Here is a 24,181-nt window from a genome sequence, read left to right on the forward strand (position 1 = left end):
CTGTGCATAAGTGAGATTCTTATGGAGAGTACTGATAGTCAACTACAGTGTAATAATTAATGCAAAAATTATCATAGCCGATTCAGACTAATAGTTGTTTCTAGCAATAAGTAGAGTAAACCAGCCAAGCTCAAAGGTTATTTAAAAATAAAAAGACATTTTAGGATAGAAGCCTGTTGTAATGATCTTGATAGACTTGGACAAAGTGAATTTGGATACGTCATCCATGCTCTCTAATTTTCAATTTCATTTTGTGCTTTGCACAACTACAAGCTATCATGGCATACAAAACAATCCATAGTTACCACAAAAGCATAATTGGAAGCCACAAATGGTGTGGGTGATATAAGCAATAACCTTTATAAAGTATGTCCTTAGGAGGAAATAAAATTATGTTTCTCATCTAAAATCACTTTGAAGGTTCAGAATAGAAATAAATGCTTGCTTTTAATATTTCTGTTTTTTAAAAAAACCAGTGTAGCAGAGAGGAGGCAGACACTATTTCAAATATTGCATTCTTATTAAGTATTCACAAAGTACATTGTATTGGTGATGATGGATGCTTTCCTTATGTAACTTAAAAATTTAAGCAAGGGAGATTCTGAATTAGAGGCAAGAGTGCAGAAGCACACATGGGAAGGTAAAAATATAAGCAAGTGTAATTAAATATAATGCTTGCAGATACAAGCCTAGTATTTATTTGGAAGTGGGACTTAATCCAGATAATTATATATCTGTGCATACATATGCTGTACAGATATATAGGATAGCAATTTAAGTGCAAGGGGCAGTTTGAGCAGTTGCTCACAAAGGACATACTGAGATATGTGATCAAGTGGTTCTACACCAAGTTACAGTATTTATCAGATTCCAGAGTCTCTTATTTTTTCTTATTTTATTTTTTCTTATTTTATTAATGGTCAAGTTTGTTAATGGAAGCTGACATTAAAATAATCAGGTTGCTGTTTTAGAGGAAAATTGTTTCATTTTAATTAAAGTATCTTTAAAGCAAATGATGACATAAAGCCCATAGTGCATATTTTGCTATTAGAATACATGTAGGATAGTCTGACTTAGCTGCCTTTGTTAATGTTAAAAAAGTGTAGTTACTGCTGCTCAGGAAAAATATTCTTGTGCATTTATTTGATTTTTCTTTCAAGGCATTTAAGAGAGAAGACAGCAATAGCAGTAACATCTAAAGGGTTCTATGGGCTGGAAGATGAGAAGGGAACAGCTTGTACCTCAACAAGGCGTCGTTCTACACCACGCAGTTTAGCAGGCTTGACTACAGGCGTGTTTGAATCCGTAATGGTTCAGGTTCTGAGACAGGAAGAACAACTGAGAGCAAAAGAAGAAAAGAGGTAAAAGGCAAAAGTGGAATGTGTTTAGCTATTCTTTCTTTACTTTGTTCCTCCAAACTTTGCCCCTTAAAAGGTTAAACATTTCACTTGCCCCTCATTTCTGGTTCAAAATGGATTTCTAAAAGAAATCTAAGTAGTTAACACTGTTAGGTAATCTGATAGTTATGCAGTTATATCTGTTCTTAGCTCATTTTTCATTAGAAAAAAAATCAAACATTTTTTTAGAACCAAAACATCTGAAATGTACTTTTGTATAATCTCTTAGGAATTAGAAGTTGTTCTGCGAGTAAAGAATAAAATGATTGAATACTGTAGTTCTGTTCTTGTGGGTAGCATCCAACTGTGCCCAGATACTGGTGGAATGGTACTTGTTGATAGAACACATACCCAGTCTCTCTTCACCTGCATGCCCCACAGTCAACTTTCAGAAGTACATGGGAGCTTGCAGGGGTAAGGAGGGCATCAGGATGTCCATTCACATAATAGTGGTGGTAGACTTGACTGTTCATTTCATTATTACCCTTCTATACAGCTTTGTAACAAAAACATGTCTTTTTGTTTCATTTGAAAGCCATTTTATAGCAAAGCATCTCAAAGCATTTTATTCCTCAGTTTTATTTGAATTCCATCTTTAATTCAAATACGAACACAGTCAGTTAACATTTCTTTTGTTTCTTTGACGTTATTAACCAACTTACAATTGTGATTAATATAGTATTAATATATATCGGGTTATATAAAACCAGGAGGAAGATGGGAAGGGAGCCTGAAGAACAAGGAAAACTGCTGATTTGGTAGAATGGCTGGGCTTGGAAAACTTTCGCCATTAATCAAAATTAACTTTCATGAAAGGTTCTCTTTTGAATTACGAAAATCAGTTTTGGCATTTAGTGTTATCTTCTGTCTTAGTTGATGTGCAAAAGTTCCTATTTGTTTTAGTGTGATAAAGTAAAGACATGATCATAAACTCTGAAGTTTAATAAACTGAATATACATTTTTTTTCTGAAAATAATTAGGCAGGGCTTTTGCAAGCTTTTATATATATATATATATATATATATATATATATAGGTAATGACAAAATATCCAGGACTCATGTGTAACATGTTTTGTGTTATGATTAAGCCACCAAAACAGCCAAAGCTGAGCGCTAAAGAGCTGCTCGCAAAAGCTTGTGCCTTTTAATAATATATGTTAGTTGAAAAGGGTGCTATGGGACTCCTGATTTTTTTTTTTTTTTTTGCCACCCTAGACAAATACAACAGTCCTACAATGTCTAGGTTGAGGAGAAGACAACCATAGTTTCTTCAATTCCACAGCTAGGACAGTGGATAAAAACATCTAGCTAAGCCCCAGTAATTAACATAGGTGTGGGCAGATGAGGTCTGCCTGTAAAAGAAAAAGAGGGGAGAGGAAGGAAAGAAGTGTACAGAGACTCATAGAAAGTAAAGATACATTCATAATAAACCTATTGAAATGTATAAGATTAAGATATATAGTAAACCTATAGAATAAGTTACATAATAAATTAGAAAGATAGGTAAGTAGAGAAGATTTAGAGAAAAACATACATAGAAATAAGAAATTAGTTTGTGAAATAGTAGCTAGATAAGAGGTATATAAATCTACAGGAAAACCTTAGAAGTAAAGGGATAGATCCTCAGTTTTGTTTATAAAGAAATCTTTATTTTTGTAAATCCTCCCCTGCAACAAGGGGAGATAAAACAACACTTCTTGTCTTTAGTCTGTACCATTTCTCTAAAGAACCCATCCAACTACACCGTTCCTTCATTTTGGCCAGTTCTTCATTTCTGAATTCCTGGAGTTCAGAATTTTTCCCATATTGAGATAGGAAATCTGCAAGTATGTTTTGTTTTCTAGTTTGATGGATGGAAAACTTATATAATTGTTGACCTAAATTCTATCAGGAATACCGTCCTTCATTTATTGAATCTACCCAATTGGTCAATTATTAGTACTCACTTTACATTCCCAACCCCAGAGATACACATTAAATGCCTTGATGGCCCAAAGTATTTGATAGATTTTTAGTATTTAGTGCATTGGTCGATGTCCATAAAGTAAGCAGACTTGCTGTGCATATCTTTGAGAGGGGCACTTCATTCACAAGCAAAGTTCTTCTCTGAATCCATGGCGTGATGGCGCAAAACTGTTGCTCAGATGTTTAGGGCAGCTTTTTTGAGACAGATGATCTTGGGGCGGCTTTGGACAGCTGCACCACGTGTTGAGGAGCTACAACTACCTTTGTTATAGCATCCAGAAAATCACTCACCTAATCTACAAAAAGTGATGTGTTGATTAAAATAATTTTAAACATTTGAGTATTTCAAATTTCAAATTTTAAATACTCAAATGTTAATATTGAAATTGACATTTAAAATTAATCTCACAAATTTGTACCTAAAGTATATCTGAAACTTCTGTGCAATTCTAAAGTCATTTTATTAAGCTAGCTTCAACTTTTGCTGTTAAAGGACATTTGTGAGGTGTGTGTTCCGGCATTCAGTGGTCTCATTCATATAGCACACTAAGCCATAAGCTCTAGGTAAGATGGTTTATTTGTTGTATGAATCCACCCATTGTGCTTTTCAAGCCATGGTTCATGAAATGTATGAACCAGGTAATTATGGCTTATTAAATAAACCATGGCTTAGGATAATGTATGAATGCAGTTAATGTTAATCCTTTGATATTTGGGGCATAGTTCATGTACGTTTTCATCTTTTAATTATTAGCAACTTTCCCTGAATTGGTGTCTTTCATAGATGTGAGTCTTCTCCCCATCACCCACTATCTGACACATTAATTATAGATGAGTCACCGTCAAATATATCTGGGGGCAATATGATTGGGAGTGCTTGGCTATGTATTATTACTACATACAGTTTAGAGGATTGTCAATACCTGAGTGTGTTTAAAGTGCCTTGATTTGTAAATCCAGTGAGCTTCTAAGACAAAAGGATATCAATATATCAAGCATTGATATATGAACCAGGCTAATGTAGTTTTAAATTTGATGTCTAAAATACTTTTTTCTTGTTTGCTACTGTATATGCAGTCTTGAACCAGTCCACACAATTTTTCCAAGGATGAGTGCATGGAAGCTCTGTTTGTGCAGTAACTATACATTTTCTCAAACTTTCTATAATTCAGGAAAAAAATGAGGACCGCTCATTTGAACAGACAGACCCTCTCTAAATGTTCATCTTTAAGAGCATGGGAGCTCACATTCCTTATAGAATAAGATTATGATTATAATTGTATTTGTGTATGCCTTCCCCTCTGCTCCACTTTTAAAATTAAATTTTGTATCAAAACTATATTAAATATTTATTTATTATTTGCATTATTTTATGCAGTCCATGCCACATAACATGACAACTCCTACCACAAACTGGCTGATCAAGATTGTTTGGGGAGGCAGGTGCTAAGACAGAGAGCAGGCTCTGGTTAGCTGACTGACAGTGAATTTGGGGGGAGATGTGCTGAAGTGGGGAGCAGGAGTTTTCTAGCTGTCTGGCAGTGAAGGCTATGACAGATCACTGATGATTTCTGGACTAGAGTTGGAAAATCAATGCTCTGAACCTATTAAATGGGTCACAGGACTAAAAATTTAGAATGAAATGGAGGCTGAGATCTAACTGTATGGAAAAGTTCTGTTTCTGAAGTTCCCTTTCATTCCTCTCACACTTTTTGTAATTGCAGCCTTCCATGCCCCAGTGAACTGCTTTCAGACTCTTGGGAGCAATCTTTCATATAGCATAGTCAGACGGCATTCCTGATTTATATGTACCAATGCATCTAATAGATCCTGCCCTTTGGGCTGCAATTTTTATTGTTGGAGCAACTTCAGAATTTCTAATTTACATGCTTACAGATATGCTGGTTAAATGTGACGTGACTGTTGTCTGAAAGGTGAGCCTCTATTGGGACCTAGGAAGCAAGCCTTCTCTTTTGTGGTGTCCACCTTCTGAAACAGCATCCTCCCAGAGATCCCAGCTCCCACCCTGATGACATTCAGAAGGTCACTGAATGCTTGCGATCTGTTTATTTTTTAAATTGTTTTTACTTTTTAAATGTAAGCTGCCCAGAGTCATCTGGAGTTGAGCAGCCTCTAAATTACATTAAATATAATAAATAAATAAGTTATCTCGATTTAGAAGAAATCAATATTACGATGAAAAAGGAAACCATATGCATGAAACAATTCTAAGTTGGACAGAAAACTGCTCCAGAGCATTCTCAGGTATAGGGTGTAGCCCATATTCTTTGGCTTGATTATATGTGGAAGCATAGTTTAAATGATGTCACTTTGTACAAAATATACTGGGTTTTTCCCTTGAATTTATTTTGCAAAAGCTATGATCTAGAGGTAGCATGCATAGAATTAATGTTACAGCTTATACCCAATCATCTCTGAGATTCACTGAGGCATAGAATGTTAAGGGCAGAGCTTGCATCATAACTGACTGCTGCAGATGCCCTTGAGTTGAGGAATTTTTTCTTATACTCAAATTCACTTGTTGCAGAAAGAGGACAAAGTATTGAGGTATTGGCTGAGTGCCCTATTATTAAGACCCTAATGTATCAAAAAAGATACCAAATAGCTGGTACAACAGATGAAATATAAAATAAACTGAAGGTATGCAATTGAATTCACTTGCAGATAATATAAGATTTAGTGCTCAGTAGTCTAAAATAGAAGAATCATTTGATAATATATTGAGAATATGGATTATAACAAAGTTAAGTATTGTGATTTAAAAATGTGTTTTGACGTATTTATCAATATGATAATCTTTATAAATAGAGAAACCTTTTGTAGTATTTAAAATGTATTCCTTTAGAACTTAGAACCCAAAAAGACAAGTGCAGAAATGTTGTATAGCAGGACTTTCCCACCCTCTTTTTCTTACAGTTCATCTGCTTTAAAAAAAAGGCTGCTTTTGAGTCTAGACTCCTGGCATGGGCATAGGTGAAGAGGCTGCAGCAGGTGGAATTATGTGGATAAGGAGGCTGTAGCAGGTGGGACTATACTGTAGGGGCAAGTATTTTGAGAAAGTGTCTTTCCTTTACACAGAATATTGTGGGATCTCAGACAGTATTTAATTTTGGCGTGATAAGCAACTAAAACTAGAGTCCAGTTCTGTGCATGAGTGTGATCAGACTTCAGTACAATTAATTTGAGACATTAGTAATAATGACATTTAAGTCAAATAACCAGTGTGGCTTGCTGAACTGGCAAGTTTTGCTAGTATCTAGTCTATCAGCTGCTCACCAGACACAACCACTATAACAGACTCTTCATTTGTTTTGTTTTGTTGGATGCACTGAGCACAATTATTTGCTGTAACAATCTTCCATCTTTATTCTACATAATGCTACAAATATAAATAACAAATTAGGGTGTCAGGGATAAGGTATCTTGGGTTTCAAAAGAAGGGTCATATGCTACATTGGCGCCTCTAGGTGCTATATTACCAGACTTGTTCTAGTTGATGGACAGCTCAATATCCAGTGGTAATAAGATGATAAAATAACCAGACTAAATCAGGTTGCTGTTTTGGTGGGTTTCTGTATTTCAGAACTGCTGAGTTATCCAGGACTCAATCAAAATCTTAATTATGGTCCTATACAGTTTCTTTTGCTTTTATGTACAAACTTTTTTTCCATTTGTCTTTCTGCTTTTAATATTAAAACTGATTTTTTTTAGACTTCGAGAACAAGAAAGGAAAGAGGCAGAAGAAGCTAGTCAAAAAGAAATAGAAGAATGGGAGAAGTCTCTTCTGTGTCAAGCAGCACCTACTCGAATGGAAAACATGTGGGAAATTCCAGCTATTGGCCATTTTCTTTGTTTAGCACAACATATTTTAAATTTGCCTGAAATAGTATTTTATGAATTGGAACGCTGTCTTTTGATGCCTCAATGTAGTGCTTTTTTGTCTAAAATAATGACTTCTTTGTTAAGCCCTCCCCATCGAAGAGCTACTTTGCATCGAAGACCAATGTTTCCTTACAGGACATGGGAAGCAGCACTTAGACAGAAAGTACAGCAGTGGTATACAGCTGTTGGGCAAACTGACAATCCTGACAGTTGTGCAGAAAAACTTGGTCTCTGTCCTCAGTTTTTCAAAATCCTTGGAGAAGTTAATCCTTTGGAGGAAAAACCATTTCATGAACTTCCATTTTGTCAGAAGGTATGGCTGCTAAAAGGCCTCTGTGACTTTGTATATGAGACTCAAAAGGATGTACAGGATGCAGTACTTGGCCAACCTATTCATGAATGCAGAGAAGTGATTCTGGGTTATGATTACTTAGAGCATGCCTATGTTCACTTCCCACAATTCTGTGGTGCAGATGTACGGATTTATAAGCAAAAGCCTTTTCATGCCCCTGAATTTCCCGTTCCTCCAATTAAAGTAAAAAGAGTACCACGCATTAAACTGGAAAAAGTGAAATGTGAATATGGCACCCAAAACAATGGGGAAATTAGATTTGGTGCTAAAGAGCAGTCACCCCACTCAAAACAAGAACCTGGAAAAAATCTTTGCTTGGCAAAGGTTCACTTGAATCTCTTGAATGTTGTACCAGAAAATGAAATCAAATACAACTGTGAAGAGAAAACACGTAAGGACTGTGACTTTACAAAAGATTGTTGTAAAGAAAATCAAGATAAAGCCATTGTTTCAGAAGAGAATGATGGTTTGGGGGAACCTCTTAGCCCAGGAGAAATCCGGATTCTGGAAAACAGAGAAAAATGTGGTGAATCTTCAGTTGTCAAAATTGAGGGAATCCCATTAAAAGAAAACACACTTAAAACTTGCCAGATGCATGTGAATGGTAATCAGAGTGACAATCCAGACTTTAATTGTCACAAAGTTGCTAAAGAAGCGACTTCAAAGAATTTGGTAGAAAAGAAAACACTAATGTTTAGTAAAGTACGAGCAAAGAAGAAGAAGAAGAAGAAAAAGAAATTGAAAGATATTTTGAATGAAAGCCTTCAGAGAAAATGTGAGATTCATCTCCACTCATTAAAATCTTATAAACCTGAGATCCAGAATAAGTTACTCATGATGAAAAAGAAAGCCAAACACAAGAAGCACAAATCTGGTAAGATGAATTGAACAATGCGAAAAGGAGAAATAATTTTGCTGATTGTTCTTCTATTTAAACGTTTAATGCTGGCTCTAAAAATTATTCTGAATTTGACTTTCTTTCCAGCCTTGACCATACAGATGGTCCTCACTTAGCGACTGCTTCTGACAGTGACCGCAGTTATAACGGTGCTAAAAAAAGTCACTTTGCGACCAATGCCTGCATTTACAACCTTTGCAGCGTCTCTCAGTCATGTGTTCGCCATTGCAGTCAGTTAGTACACATTGTCCTGTATGAAATTGTAAGCACGGTCACAGTTATGTGATTTTTCACTTAGCAACCGCTTTGCTTAACAACCAAGTTGCCAGTCCCATTTTGGTCGCTAAATGAGGACTACCTGTGTGTGGTGATAGCCTCTGAAAAGTATGACTGCTCACAGAAGTGAGAATGAAACTGGTAGTCTGCAAAGGAATATAACAGGTTCTTTAACTGCCAGCTATTAGCTATTTTTTTAGCTTAAGGCTGTGCAGTGTTATTCATAAATACTGATATATTTCTCCCTTCAAAGGGGAAAGATTATTTAGACTGGAAATTAGTTCAAAAAGGGGAAAGAGTTAAGCATCCAACTTTTCAGTGTTGTCATTAACACTGCTCTAAAATAAAAGTGTGGAGGTAAATTATCAGTATCTCATTTACTATGACTTTTATGTTATTTACAGTAAATTTTAAAATATTTTTCAATGATTTCTTTCAATATGTTTTTTTTAAAAGAGAGTAGAATATTTTCAGTTAAACGACCAGATCATAAAATCCTTCATAATCTCAAAACTAAACTTTTGTAGTTTACTTCATATGGATTCAGCTCTTGGGTATTATTCAGAAGCTATTGAGGTTATAGTTGATGTATTGTTTCATAACAAGAGGAGAAGTTTGCAAGGCACTGCACTTCTTCAAAATTAAATTTTAGCTTTTCTTCTGATTCACTATGTAAATGTATGAAGGCAGCATCTGATACTTTGAGTATTTGGAACTACCAATTTTAACAGAAAAAAATTATTTAAATGTATAAACTAGCACTGCAGAATGCTGAACTGGAATTTTAATGGTGGGGTGGACATTTTTCATAGAATTTCCTTACTATCTGTGATCAGTTTTTAATAATTATTCCCTACATAAAGTACTAGGTTCATCTGATTGATCCCATCTCATTTTTAAAGAACATTCCATAGCTTGACATGATTGAAATAATCAGAGGCCTTTCAGTAATCAGTGAAACACATGTTGACTTCTTTCTTCTATTTTAGCTTTCTCAATTATTCAGAGCACATCAGCAATAGTCTTATCGTCCTCAGTCTTTTCTGAAACCAGCTTGAACATCTGCCCATCTCCCTTTCCACTTGGGTTCTAATCTGCATTGGATGATCCTAACCCTTATTTTGCTACCTTGTGAAATTAAGGCTATTGTACAATAGTTTGCACATTCTGTTAAGTCTTCTCTCTTTGGTATAGGAACGTAGGCTGACCTTTTCCAATCTGTTGGCCACTGTGTTGTTCTCACAGCGTATTTTTTGGCATACTTTGGTTAGAACCTTTACTGATTCTTCTTCTGTTGCTTGCCATATTTTTGAAGATATTCCTTCTATTCCTGTAGCCTTCTGATTTGGTAATGACCAGAGTGCTGATCTCAGTTCATCTTCTGGTACTAGAGGTTCTTGTAAGTAGGGAATATTGACATCTCTACAGAATTTCAGTATACTCCTTTCATATTTGTTTGATATTCTTTGAATCAGGTACTATCTTCCACTGGCATCCTTTAGCATACCAGTTCGAAGTTGAAAACTCTTTCTCAATTTGGAGATCTTTTGGAAGACTTTCCTTGCTTTTCTATGTCTTTTTCCATCTTCAGTGTCTCTATAGCTGCCGTAATACTGCTTTATGTCTCTTCTAACAGCTCTCTGAAATTCTTTGTCAAGTTCCTTCCTGAGATCTTTGTCTTTATTGGCTTTAGCTTCTCTTCTTTCCACTGTTCTAAGATCCAGTTTGCTTTCTTCTTCTTCTTAATCTTCTGTAGTCTCTTTTTACATTCATCTTTAACAAATTATTTTAGTTCATTCCAAAGTTCTGGTTCCCTATTCATGAGGTTCAGGACTTCAGAGTGATTCTGGATGTTCTCCTTGAAAATGATGGGTTTATGCTCAAGAACTTATCATGGCAAGTGGTTGGATTTTTTCCTTCCAATTTAGTTTAACTTGAAACTTGCTCATGAGCAATTAGTGATCTGTTCCACAGTCAGACCCTGGCCACATCTTTCCTGTTATAACTGAGGTCTTCTACCTCCTTTTGCCAATAATATAGTCAATTTGATTTCTGTGTACTCTCTCTGGTGATTTACATGTATATAAATGTCATTTTGGTTGTTTGAAGGCTGTGTTGGCAATTAATAAATCACTGAATTGGCCGAAATTGATGTTGTTCTCTGCTTAATTTTGGTTTCCTAGGCCATACAGCCCAGCTACATTTTCCTCAATATTTCCAACTTTGGCATTCTAGTCTCCAAACACCGGTAGCATATCTTGCGTGCATGTTCTGTCAATTTCAAATTGAATCTGATCATAAAACTCATCAGTGTCTTCTTCTTCTTCTGCATCAGTGGTTGGAGCATAAAACTTGGATAATAATCATATTAAAGGGTTGTTCACAAAGTCTAATTGATATTATTTGGTCATTGACTGCGTTGTAGCCAAGTACTGTTCTTCCTCTAACCTTCCAAAGCAACATCATTCCTACTTTGTTTTCTGTGTCCTGAGCAGTAAACAGTGTGATCTTTTGACAGAAAGTGTTCAATTCCAATCCATTTCAATTCACTGATGCCTAAGATATCAATGTGTAGTTGTTTCATTTCATCTTTCACTGTTTTGAGCTTGTTCATGCTTCTTACATTCCATATTTCCACTGTAATTGTTTTTGTAGCTTTGGGTTTTCTTTTCCTGCATGACAACATCAGCAACTGACTTCCTGAAGACTTTAATGTAGCTACATTATAAACACCATTAGTACTCTGAAAGATCCTCAGCTCTTCCTCAATAGCATGTTGAGTACCATCTGTCCTGAGGGGCCCATCATCTGGCAATATATTGTCAATTACTTTATATTGTCTATTCATGTGTTTTTCTTGGTACAATACAGGAGTGGTGTCATAAGTACTGATGGTGAGCAGGAGGGGGCCCCTATCCAGGGGGGAAAATGCATGCGTAGTACTGAGGAGTTAAGCAGCCATTCAAAGAGACACAGATCAGACCCGCCTTAACTTTTGGGGTTTATCTGGTTTTTTCCCACGCTTCTTCAGTTTGTTAGGATTTTCTGTCTAATGTAGCAATAATAAAACACTAGAGACCTATTCCTTGTCTCAGCATGGTTCCTGACTGTTAGGACAAGTGGTCTACCATTGCCTTCTCCCACACAGTATGAAATTATGCCTTTGCCATTGTCACTAAAACGATCATCTACTTCCAGCATCTTCCTATATCACTGCTGCCTAATATAGGTGCCTGCTTTCTTTAGCTGGGCAGCTGGGATGACCTTCATGCCTTGGGTGGCTCTGCTGGGATTATATACTCTTGGCATATGCTCACAGTGTTCTTTACTGATCCCTTCCAGGAATACTCCCATCACCACCATGTTGAGGCAACACAGCAGAACTTGTTGGGGGAGGGACCTACATTGTTAATGTTGGTTAATAATAACAGCCTGAACGGAGATGAGCACCGCCCCCTAGAGTCGGACACGACTGGACTTCATGTCAAGGGAAACCTTTACCTTTACCTTAATAAGTTCTGGGTCTCTCTGGCTCCTCTTTTCTAGAACTGCCTTTAAAAACAAAACAAAACAACTACTTCAATATTTAAAGATCACTCTTTTAAAAACTTCCCTATCACCATCATAAAAAAGTGTTCCAGCCTTTCCATAGCAATGTAAACAACCATGTATTGCTTCTGTTCATCATCCAAATAATGTATTAGGTGCTATATAGCCCATATCTCTGAGCCGAAGATGTGTTAAGTAAACTCAGCTCAAATGACTAAAATTAAGCAGAATCCAACTATTTTGAGTTCCATAAAAAACTTGGAAGTGTGCACTGAGTATTCATAAAAATAATTCAGCCTTGTACACATGGTCCTACACTGCTGCCAAACTGTTGTGGAGGAAGCTTGATGTATCACTTGATCAGCCCTGTGGTACCTCAAGCAGGGAAATCACAATGCCCCACCTCAATCCCTAAAGTAAATGGAACTGTTTCCTCCACTCAAGCAAAATTCCCCTCAAAGCAGTTGGAAGTAGAGACACAGTAAGAAGACAGAACTCTCTCTCTTCAAGCCAGATTGCACCAAGTGTTGTGTTTCCAGCCACAGTCTTAATAGCCATTCTCTTTTCTGAGGGAAGGAGGGAGGAACTCAGCATTCCATGGTCTTGAAAAGTTTAAAAAATACTGACCTACTATGTCCCTAATCCTGTTTTGTGTTTGATTTTCCTAACAATCAACATTCCTTGAGTACAGGGCACACTGAGCTTTTGTAAACATGGGATTTTCCCATGCCTGCTGATAATTTTCTGTTGTGCATTGTTTTTACTACATGATGTCTGGTGCACAGACAGCTGTATTCACTATTAACCTATATATCAAGGATGGGCAGTATGTGGTCTTCCAGATACTGAATTTAAATTCTCATCCATCCTTTCCAGCATGGCCAGTCTTAGTTTCAGTCCAGCAATATTTGGAGGGCCATTTATTGCCCATCCTGCAAGGCTGTATATGATAACAGTCTGTTTCTCTATTACATCTGGATTTTGAAAAGCTGTGCAAATATTCAACAAGAACAGCAGCTGTATAGATCAAGAAGAGGCAACCTGATGTCCTCCAGCTGCAATCCCAATGGCAAGGAATTTTGAAAGTTGTAGGCTAAAATATCTGGAAAGCATGAAGTTATCTTTACTCTCTCTTTTCACCCACCTACCCTCTCCCATCTACCCTATCAAGCCTAGCCTATAATATTCAACAGCTGTCCCATCTGAATCTGAATAAATTAGTCTGCAGAGTATTTATGGGCCAGCTTTTGATCTTAAATGCTATTTGTTGAATGTCAAAGCCACTTACTACTTTTAAGGGTAATTAGGATTTTCTGCTCCTGTCCATTTTGAATATGCAGAACGTGGGAGATGTTTGTTTTCTTTAAAACTTTAGGCTTGAATTCTGTCAGTTAAAAGATGTGAATTGTGTATGTAAGTATAGAGCAGGAAGAGAAAGTAAACATATGAGAAAAGCTGAGAATATTGTTTTTTGAAATAACTGTTTTAATATTTAAGAGATTCTTCAGTGTAAACAAATCCAACATTACTGGAATATTAACAGTCTTGAGAAGAATAAAAGAGTAATTTTTTTAGTTCAAAATCTTGAATTTGAATGAAAGGATATTTAAAATCTTACAATAGCAGTTGTCTGGAGACTTACTATGACTGAAATTTTCTTGATTCCTACAAACTGTTACAAATTAATTTTCTAGTCCATATTTTTGCGTGTATGAATTTATATAGTTATGTTGCAAATCTTTTTTCCCCCTTTAAAGGAAAGAAATCCATATCTAAAAAAGCAGTTACAAAGAAAAGGAAATCTATTACAAAGCCTTTTGTCCCAGAATTCCAGGTAATACCTTTTGGGTTTTATTTGGTTCATTAGTAAATTTGAAAGCTTGTAACTTCTGCAGTGGTTGGTTAGTATCTCCCTCTCTCCAAATAATAGATTTAAATTGACATTATTAAATTAATAATAAATAGTAAAACAAAAGAATTTGTTCTGAAATAATCATGGAATCTGTTATCTACATGCACCAGGACTTTTTTGGCTAACTTCCTACTTGAGTACTTATCTGTCAAAAAGCCAATTCTAACAGCCAGGAATTTTTAGAATAACATGTAGTGCAGAAAGTAGAAAGAATGAAACCATCTCTACGTATCAATGGAAGCACTTTCTGTTTGAATCTTGAATGTCCAGCATATTATTTACTGATGGTTACAAAGCAAATGGTTTCTTACAGGAATTATTCACAGAGAATAATCACTTGATGTTGCATTTCTGCCTAAATAAAAATATACTTCGCAATTAGCAGTAAAGAGGGCATAAATGTTAGAATATTGAAAAAAGGGAGTAATATACAGGTGTGTTCAGTTTAAACATTCACAAAAACTATAGATAATTTAAGAGTTTCTTTGATCAGCCTTTAAGTTCAGTACTGTTTTTAATTATGCCTTTCTTTTCAATCATAAGAATCCCCATATAGCTTTGATTACCATTTAGTTTTCAATGACAACTTAGACTTCTAAACATGATATAAATTGGGGCACCCACAAATTCTTACTTGCTGTTTAAGATGTAGTCAGTTGAAGTTCATCTACTCTATCATGGTATTAAATATCGTGGACCATTCAGCAGAGAAAGGGGGATGAGAATGACAAAAAGTTAGAAGTAATTAAGTAAATAATGTCCTAAAATGTTTTCTTAGATTACAGAGATTTTTCTGAAATGTATTGGTAAGGATCCAGTAACCCCTACATGCAAGAAGAATCTGAGAATTACTCTCAGAGGAAGGTCATATTATATATTCAGTATATATATATATTATATATTATATACATTGATCGACTGGTCATTGACCACAATAAAGATTCTTCTCTCTCTCTCTCTCTCTCTCTCTCTCTCTCTCACACACACACACACACACACACACACACACACACACATATATAAATAATATATGTATTATGTTCAACCTAATATTACATTTTATATTTATGGAGAAATATAGATGTATAGATATAAGAAAATCTCAAGGATACTGAAGTCATAAGCTTTTCATTAAGAATACTTTTTTATTATTTTAACCCTGCATTTTTACCAGTATAGGTAAATATCCTGTAATAATAAATAAACAATATCCTATAATAATAATAAACATTCTCCAACTATGGTTCCTTATATAACAGCAGTTGGGGGTTACAAGCCAAGCAGTGTGTCATGCTCCCTGAACACATGTTCCCAGAACATCTGATTGGACTCACATGCATGAATGCACTTAATACATGTTGGGACTTGCAGGTCAGTAGAGTTGGAAGGGGGAACATGCCAGGTGTGTGAAAACATCTTGTTTGGACTATCTCTGGTATCCAAGGTCAAACTACTGAGCCATTGGAGACATCTGCATGGAGTTGAGCTGACTGGCACGAAGGGGGAGCTGCATGCCTGAGGGGTGGGGGGCTTGTACTCATTGGGTTGTTTAACTTGGAGAAAACGTGGCAACTTTCATTCACAACTTTTTCACTGTTCTGTGTGCTACTTTCCATTAAAGAAATTTCTACTAAAATCATATATGAATCGAACTTAATGGTAAATTGAGTAACACAGTCATTAGACAGTGATGTAACTGAGATATTCTGGCCTAATGTTAAAATAGCCAGAGTCTATGTGAGTAGGCTATAGTAAATTTAAATAAATAAATTTCTGTGTGTATGTGGTATAATGGGAATGGAAGGAATTTACCTTTCCCATTTATTCCCTCCAGAAAAGGGATCAGAATTGGACCATTTGAGTGTTTTACAGTAAGAGTAGAGTTGGAAGTGGAAGTCCTCTCAGATGCAGAATAACAACCACTCACATTCCTAAAATGCTTCCAAACTTGAAAAACAACATCAATATTCTTTTCATTTTACTGCTGACTCTCAACCACATTAGGGACCAGACGTAGCCCAAGGTCTGCCCACTCCTTTTACAGAACCCAAATGGCATCAAAACTTACAAAAGTGCAAACATTTTAGGGGAAGAACTCTTAAGAGCAGGCCAGTGAGGGCGAGTATGCTCAGTGGGAATCAAAGTCTAACTGGTCTTTTTTATTTGCAACAGATGTCCATATTTTGTAAATAATTAAATGCAGTGATACTTATTTTCTAATAGAACTACTTAGGGTTGTGCTGCATGTCTCTGACTTTTAATAATTTAACTTTTTTTCCCTCTTATTCCAGCTTATTTGCACTAATCTTGATGAACTCAGGGAATTAATTAGAAAAATTGAGAATGAACTCAGAGATATTGAGAATATTAAAAAGAAATCGGTATGTGTTTTAAATTTTGTCTTTTGCTTAATGCATCATATTAAAGCTATTTGTTAAGATTATTTCTTATAGGTATCAATGGCTTCTCAATAATTAGATCTGGGGTGAAGAACCTGTGGTCTTTCAACTGTTACTGAACAAAAACTCCTAGCATCCTTCATCCTTGAATGCATTGGCTGGGACAGCAGCAACATCCTGACGGCAACAGATTCCCTAACCTTTGATTAGTTAAACCATGGAAAACTTTAAAAGATTTTTACCATTCATGGTTTCTAGTTAACTTAAATGAGGGAAAATAATTGAATACCAGTGTTTGAGCATTATTTCTAATTATACCTTACAACAATACTTTTAGTCAAATAAAATAACTTAGACTTATATTTTGTCTATTTCCTTCCAATCTCCTTCCAAATTTATCAACTGCTGCTCTTTCGTGAAAGACTTCTGAATAGGAAACAGACCATTTAAGTACATTATGGATTTTTATGTCGTCATGAAACTAAGGGAAAATATGTGATTATCCCTATTAAAGTTGTCTCCATTATGGCCCATTGATCTAATAATGCCTTATGTGGATATAAACTAGTAAGTGGGAGAGTATCCTACCCAATGACTATGGAGATAATTAATCAACTTTCAACTGAGCTGGAAGAATACTACATCTTTCCATGTGTGTGCTTACTCAGTTTGTACTAAGGAAGAAAGCATGCATGGACGACTCTCGCTGTGCATCTTCTTGTCCACCATGGCAAGCCAAATAACTGTAGGCTGCTGGGAATGCAAAGATGCTTCAAGTTCTCCAACATTATCATAGCAATAACAGTAGTGTTAAAGGAATAAGAGAGGGTGTGTGTGTGTGTGACTGCAAGAGAATAAGTGAGGAGAGGAAAAAAAACCCTCTGGGAAGTGGAAAAGACTTCTGCTCAGCCATGTATTAGGATGTAAGTTAATAGACTAATTCTTGTGATGTTACTCATAAGTAAGCACTTTTCTTTCAAGTAGAACTTACTTCGGTGCAAATAAACATAGCACTGAAATTCAAGTATAGTGGTGCTTAAAATGTGAACTGTGGAGTCCTTGATGCTCTCTGAGCTTAGTTGTTTGCTTGCAGATGTTTCGTTGCCCAACTAGGCAACATCTTCAGTGCTAGAAGGGAGTGGGGTTTGCTCCCTGTTTATATACAGTAGTTTGCCCTGACAGTGTTGGTGGGGGTGTTCTTTTCTCCTTGGTAGTTCCTTGATTAGGCTGTTGTTTACTGCTTGCTTGTTGGTCTGAGTTGCAGTTCCTTGATTAGGGTAAACAATACTGCTTGATTGTTCATCTGGTGTTAATCCTGGTGTTAATCTTTGCATATCTGGGTGTTGACTGCTGGCGAGGAGGTGTTCTGGTCATTTTGTTTCCTTTTTAGCTTTTTATTATCTCTTTTGAATGGTACGTAAATGTTGTTTAACTCTATGTGCCTGTTGATGGCTGACTTGTCTGAGTGCCAAGCTTCCAGGTATTCCCTAGCAGTTTTGGATTTAGCTTGGTCTAGGATGCTCACAGTTTCCCAGTTGAAAGTATGGTTGAGTCTGTCCATGTGTTTTGAGATTAAGACGTTTTCATCATGTTTTCTGACTGTTAGTTGGTGTTTGTGAATGCACTCTGCTAGTCTTCTGCCTGTCTGTCCTACATAGTGGCTATTACAGTCTGCACTATATGTTGTAAATAACTCCTGTTTTTCCTTCTTGGGCTATTGGGTCTTTTGGCTTGCTTAATATGTTTTGAAGAGTTTTAGTTGGTTTATGTGCTACGGTGATACCATGTAGTTGTAACAGTCTGTTGGTGGTTTCTGAGATGTTTCTGATGTATGGCAGTGTTATCCTTTTCATAGTTTCCATTGGTTGGGTTGTAGTGGGTTGGTTGGTGAGGCCTTTTTGATAAAGTTGAGTGGGTATCCATTTTGTTGGAAGATGCTGTACAGATGATCTTTTCCTTTTTTCTGGTGTTCTGGGTTGTTGCAGTGCATTTGTGCTCGTCTGAATAATGTTCTTATACAGGTCCTCTTGTGGGAGGTTGGATTGTTACTTTGTTAATGGAGCACTTGGTTAGCATGGATTGTTTTTCGATAGACTTGTGTTTCTAATTAGCTGTCATTTCTTCTACCGATGAGGATATCCAAGAAGGGTAGTATGTTGTTGTTTTCTTCTTCCCTTGTGAATTTTATTCCTTTGAAGATGTTGCTGATTGTTTCATGTGTCTTCTCTAGTTGTTCCTTTTTTATTATGAGGAAGGTGTCGTCTACGTACTGAATCCATACTTTGGGTTATATGCATATAACTAAGTGCTATAGTTTCTAGACACTGCATTACAGTCTCTGAGGCCTGAGAGTGGTGATCCCATGGGTGTTCCTCTGATTTGTTGGTATGTTTGTCCATCGGATTGAAATTAGGTGTTGAGGCAGAGGTTGATGAGGTCCATGATTCTGGGTATTTCGATCTTAGTGCATTTAGTTAGGTCAGGTGTGTTGTGTAGAATTGCTGCCGTGGATTCTTTCACTAGTGCTAGGCCTATGGATGTAAAGAGTGCTGTGACATCAAACAAAACCATAATTTCATCTTCATCTATTTTTATGTCTTTGATTTTCTGGAGGCACTGTAGTGGGGAGTTGATAGAAAATTTGCTCCCCTCTGTGAGATGTCCAAGTTTTTTTGTAAGTTCTTTCGCTATGTTGTAGGTTGGGGTCCCTGGTAACAGTACAATTGGATAAAGGTTTGTCAGGCTTGTGTATTTTTGGGCACATCAGTTACTGAAAGCAAAGGTTCACATACTTTTGTCACACACAAATACATAACTTTGGATCATTTTAATAAATAAATGAACAAGTATGTCTTTGACTCAATTGTTAATTGGGTTCTCTATCTAGTTTTAGGACTTGTGTGGAGAACAGATCACATTTTAGGTCATATTTATGCAGAAATACTGAAAATTCAGAAGGATTCACAAACTTTTAAGCACCACTCTGTGTGTGTGTGTTTGTGTGTGTGTTTTCCCCATCTATGCTCTTTGCAATGTATACTTATGTTTGTTTTCTGCTTACAAGATAATATTAATCTAATGAAGTATTCACTTACAATACTACTACATGATCACTGTAGTATCTACACTGTTTTCTATTTATAATCTTTCACTTAAGCTTCCACCCATATTTTCATACATTCTGTTGTTATGGATCTGTTATTTTTGTTCATACTAATTTTAAAAAACAGAAACCTCATCTTTAATAGTTCACTATTTCCAGGAATTCTCATTAAGTTTGTGATGGAATGTTCAGGATTTTTTTTAAAAGGACAATTTTTAAAATTTATTATCCAATTTAACATTGCTTAACAATCTGGGCAGTTCACAAAGTACATATAAAAAGAAGTCATAGCCAACTGGAAGAACAATATAGCCAACTATAAAACCAAACTTAACTAAAGGGGATTCAGCCACTCTATCCCTAGGCCTGGGAAAACAACCAAGTTTTTAGTGATTTCCTGAATGTCATACAGGTGGGAGCCATACAAATCTCTGGAGGGATGTCATTCCAGAGGGCAAGTGCTGCAGCAGAGAAGCTATGCTTCTTGGGGCCCATAAGACAACACTGGTTAATTGACAGGACCAAGAGCACATCCATCCTGCCTGATCATACCGGATGCGCAGAAACCACTGGAGATAAGTGGTCCCTCAGATAGCCAGGCCCTATCCCATGAAGTGTTTTAAAGGTGATAGCCAGCATTTTGAATTACATTGGAAGCCAACTAGTACAGCTCAGAAAGCAGTGAACATCAAGTGATGCCTCCGTTGCTGTCCATGATGCCACATTCTGGACTAACTGTAGCTTCCAGGTGGTTTTCAAGGGCAAGCCCCTGTAGAGTACATTATACAGATTTTTTATTTTATTTATTTTCTATCCCTTTATTATTTTTTATAAATAACTCAAGCTGGGGAACATACCAAATAACTCCTCCCTCCTATTTTCCCAACAACAACCCTATGAGGTAAGTTGGGCTGAGAGTGACTTGCCCAAGGTCACCCAGCCGGCTTTGTCACCCAGATGCGGCCAAAAGTATTGGTACCCCTCCACTTTTTCCCAATTTGCCATGGAATAAGTTGAAAGTAAATGGCCTCCACTTTTATTCCATAGTCCATTCAGCAGACATGCTACTTTTCATGTATGACTTAATGTATTCTTGTAAATAATAAAACAAATGAAGATGGCACGGACATTTGGCTGCATCTGTAGCAATCCAATTGTGAGGTGACCAGGGAATATATTTAGATATAATGCAGTGCCCATTGATTTGGCCTTAGGCTACCTTGAACTTAGTGGGATTTACTTTTCAATATACATTTAAGATTGTACTGTTAAAATATCTGAACCAGATTATTTAACCTAAATTTAGATTCCTATCATATAGACCACTGCCCCATCTAGTCCTATAGATATATTCTGGTTTAAGACATTTAAAAAAATACTTCTTCATCATTGTGAAAGCCAGCATGGTAAAGGGTTATGGTGCTGGACAAGGAGCAAGGGAGACCCAGGTTCTAGTTTTCCATTAAGCATGAAAACCAACTGGGTGATTTGGGGCCAGGCGCTCCCTCTCAGCCCAATCAGTGTCAGGCTCTGCAACAAGGCAGATGAAAACAAAACCCCTTGTTGCATCATATATTGATAGCTTTGCTGTAAGAACTAGGTGAGTGCACTGCAAAAACAAACCCTGTAACGAAGCATGATAAACACTAAGAACAATAACAACTTTTTCTCCTTGCATCAATATTTATTACAGACTACAGACGTTAAATAAGTACACAGCAAAAGAATATATATTTATCATAGGAGAAAATAAAAAAGAATTAATGCTTCTAAATTAACAACTTAAAAATCCAAATGCATCTTGATCAAATCTCCTTTAGGGTGAAAAAGAAGTGTAATTCAAAATAAATGTTTGAATAATAATGATACATTAATATAAAATCAAATACAATGTCACATTTAAGTTAGCAAAAGTAATATTCTAAGGCAGCCTTCAGCTCATTAATCTTTATAAAGATACTTGTAATATTGTAAAAGTAGTTAATGGGAATCTGAAAATGAGCCGGCAGTAATGTGGCTTTGAAAAATGTAAACGCAATTTTAGGTTGCGTCAACAGAAGAAATGTAATTTCCAGATCAACAGAGGTAATGTTTTCACTTTATTCAACTTTGGTCAGACCCCCATTTGACTCACCATATTGTGTCAAGAATGATTGGGAATCTAGAAAGTAAGTCCTGTGAAGAGAGATTGAAGGAACTGGATATATTTAGTCTTGAGAAAAGACAGTTGGAGGAAGAATATGATACCATTCATCAGGTAACTGTAAAGGTCTCAGAAGGAGGTCAAGACCTATGCTTTCTCATTCTAAAGTGCAGAACAATGAAGTAATAGATTTACATTACAGGAAGACAGATTTCAATTGAATGTTGGAAAGTATTTCTTAACAGTATGAACAGTTTGGAACCAAATACCAGGGAGGTGGTAGACATCCCTCCACTGGATGTGTTCAGACTAGAGGCTAGATAGCCATCTGTTGGAGTGCTTTAATTTGGATTAATTAAATTTTAATTTAATTTTAATTTAATTTAATTTAATCAGTAAGAGGTCAGTCTCAATGGCCTAAGTGGTCCTTTTCAACTCTGTGATTCTATGAACTGCAAGTTAATGTGTTAATCAATCACTAGTGATTTTTTACCAAAGATTTTAAAAATGCTAACATTAACTCTCCCTGATTTAATTATAAAAGGAGAAAAATAATTTTACACTTATCTTTTATTCTTCCTTATCATGCATGATACATCAGTTTATATTTGCTAGTAGTAGACTGACATTTCATTATTGACCATTTGTATTGAGTAGCATCTTACTCATATAGAGAATAGTAACAAAAGAATTAAATCACAATAAATGATAATAAACATAAATTTATAATATAAATTTAATTTATTATAAATGCGGAAATGTCCATACTGCATTTAAAACTTGAGAATGTCAAAGAATTTATTTATCTATCTATCTGTCAAATTTTGCCACTGCCTATCTCCCCCCACAAGAGGGACTCTGGGCGGTTTACAATAAAAGTAGTCTATTAAAACAATAACTATGTTTAAAGGAAGATAATTTATTATTGATCTAGCTTTAATTGAAAACTCTTTTGTTTTATAGAGTAACAGGTTTGCTAAGTGCCATAAAATACTTCTGAAGAATAAATTATCCTCTCTCTGGGCAATAATAGTGTGTCTGGGAAGTTTAATGATACTTTGCTCAGGTTCATATTTATGACAGCAGCCACTCCAAATCCCCAGTAAATAGATTGTTTAGAAATGGATCTGGCTGAGTGAGTAGTGTAGGGGATTACATTCATGCTGCTTTTGCCATCTTATTTTGCCTTAATTTTTTCAAACTCATATTCATGTTTGTAACTTACCATAATTTCTTTGTCTTAAAATGTTGATAACTGCAGATCAGTAATTGGGTATGGTAATAATTGGTTTTATAGTTAATGCACTTTTCAGGATAATGTCATACAGTATAAATTTTGGGAAAGTCTGCTAACACATGCTGCCTACTAACTTATCATTTCTTTCTAACTAAAATAGAATTAAAAGGAAATAAATAAATTTTGGAAAGATAACAAATAATCAAGTAAAGTATAGTTATGATTAAGATTAAGGTTATGTGCCTTATTTTTAAGCTGGCAGTACAAGCCATAGATATTGAACATGGGTTTAAATGAGTAATAGAGAAATCCTCAGTATTCAAGTTTGGGAGAAGTTATAACAAAGAATGGTCACTTTGCTAGGCACATGCAAGTTAGGACTGAAAGTAGATGAGCAGCTGGAGGGAAATACATTGGCAAACTCCAGGTTTATCTGATTTCCACCCACCCCCTTTTATTACAAAAAACATTTGCACCCTGCATACCTAAAGTCTTTGTTAACCTGCACTTGACTGTTTCCTTTCCTTTGGCCACCTTTGGAGTGCCAATAGAAAAACAAAGCACTCTTGGTTGCCATTGTTACAGTGAGAAACTCTTAGAGAGGAATCGTTTTTCTACCTAGACACATCCCCATCTGCCCTCACAAAGTGAAGTCCACAGTCAGAAGAGGGGTGTAAAAGAGGGGCAAATGATGAAAGAATCATCATGCTGTTGTGATGCAAACTCCACCACTTTTGTATACATGTTGTGATGTTATATGCTGGTACAAAAAGGGTGTAATTTACATTACTTCATCAGTTTGATAAAAGGATCAGATTCTACAGATGCCTCTGCTCACGATATCTTTTGGCTCCAAGAATATTGTTCCAGGGATTAAAGGCCTGCATTGTAAATAGCCTGAACAAGAGAGAACTTGGAAAAATATTGGTCTAATTTTATCCTGGGAAGATCTGTACAGAAAAAAAATTGTATGCAGTTTAAATAATGTTCATTTTCATTTATGATATTTAAGCATTTTTATTGAAATAGACGCCAGTGTTATTGT

The 24,181-nt window shown here is 36.0% G+C and overlaps 1 protein-coding gene across 3 annotated transcripts in view; it reads left to right on the forward strand.

Annotated features, from left to right (window-relative positions):
- The window catches only part of BRD10 (bromodomain containing 10), a 51,786-nt gene that overhangs the window by 21,801 nt on the left and 5,804 nt on the right, over positions 1–24,181 (forward strand). For 2 of the 3 annotated variants that reach the window (XM_063295067.1, XM_063295068.1), the window contains exons 2-5: positions 1,161–1,361; positions 7,097–8,493; positions 14,100–14,176; positions 16,546–16,635. In XM_063295067.1, coding sequence (XP_063151137.1) covers positions 1,161–1,361; positions 7,097–8,493; positions 14,100–14,176; positions 16,546–16,635 — 1,765 coding nt within the window. The remainder of the gene's footprint in view (positions 1–1,160; positions 1,362–7,096; positions 8,494–14,099; positions 14,177–16,545; positions 16,636–24,181) is intronic. The other variant, XM_063295069.1, reaches the window with a different exon arrangement.

Source organism: Candoia aspera, chromosome 2 (genome assembly GCF_035149785.1).
Source record: "Candoia aspera isolate rCanAsp1 chromosome 2, rCanAsp1.hap2, whole genome shotgun sequence".
Taxonomy (NCBI): domain Eukaryota; kingdom Metazoa; phylum Chordata; class Lepidosauria; order Squamata; family Boidae; genus Candoia; species Candoia aspera.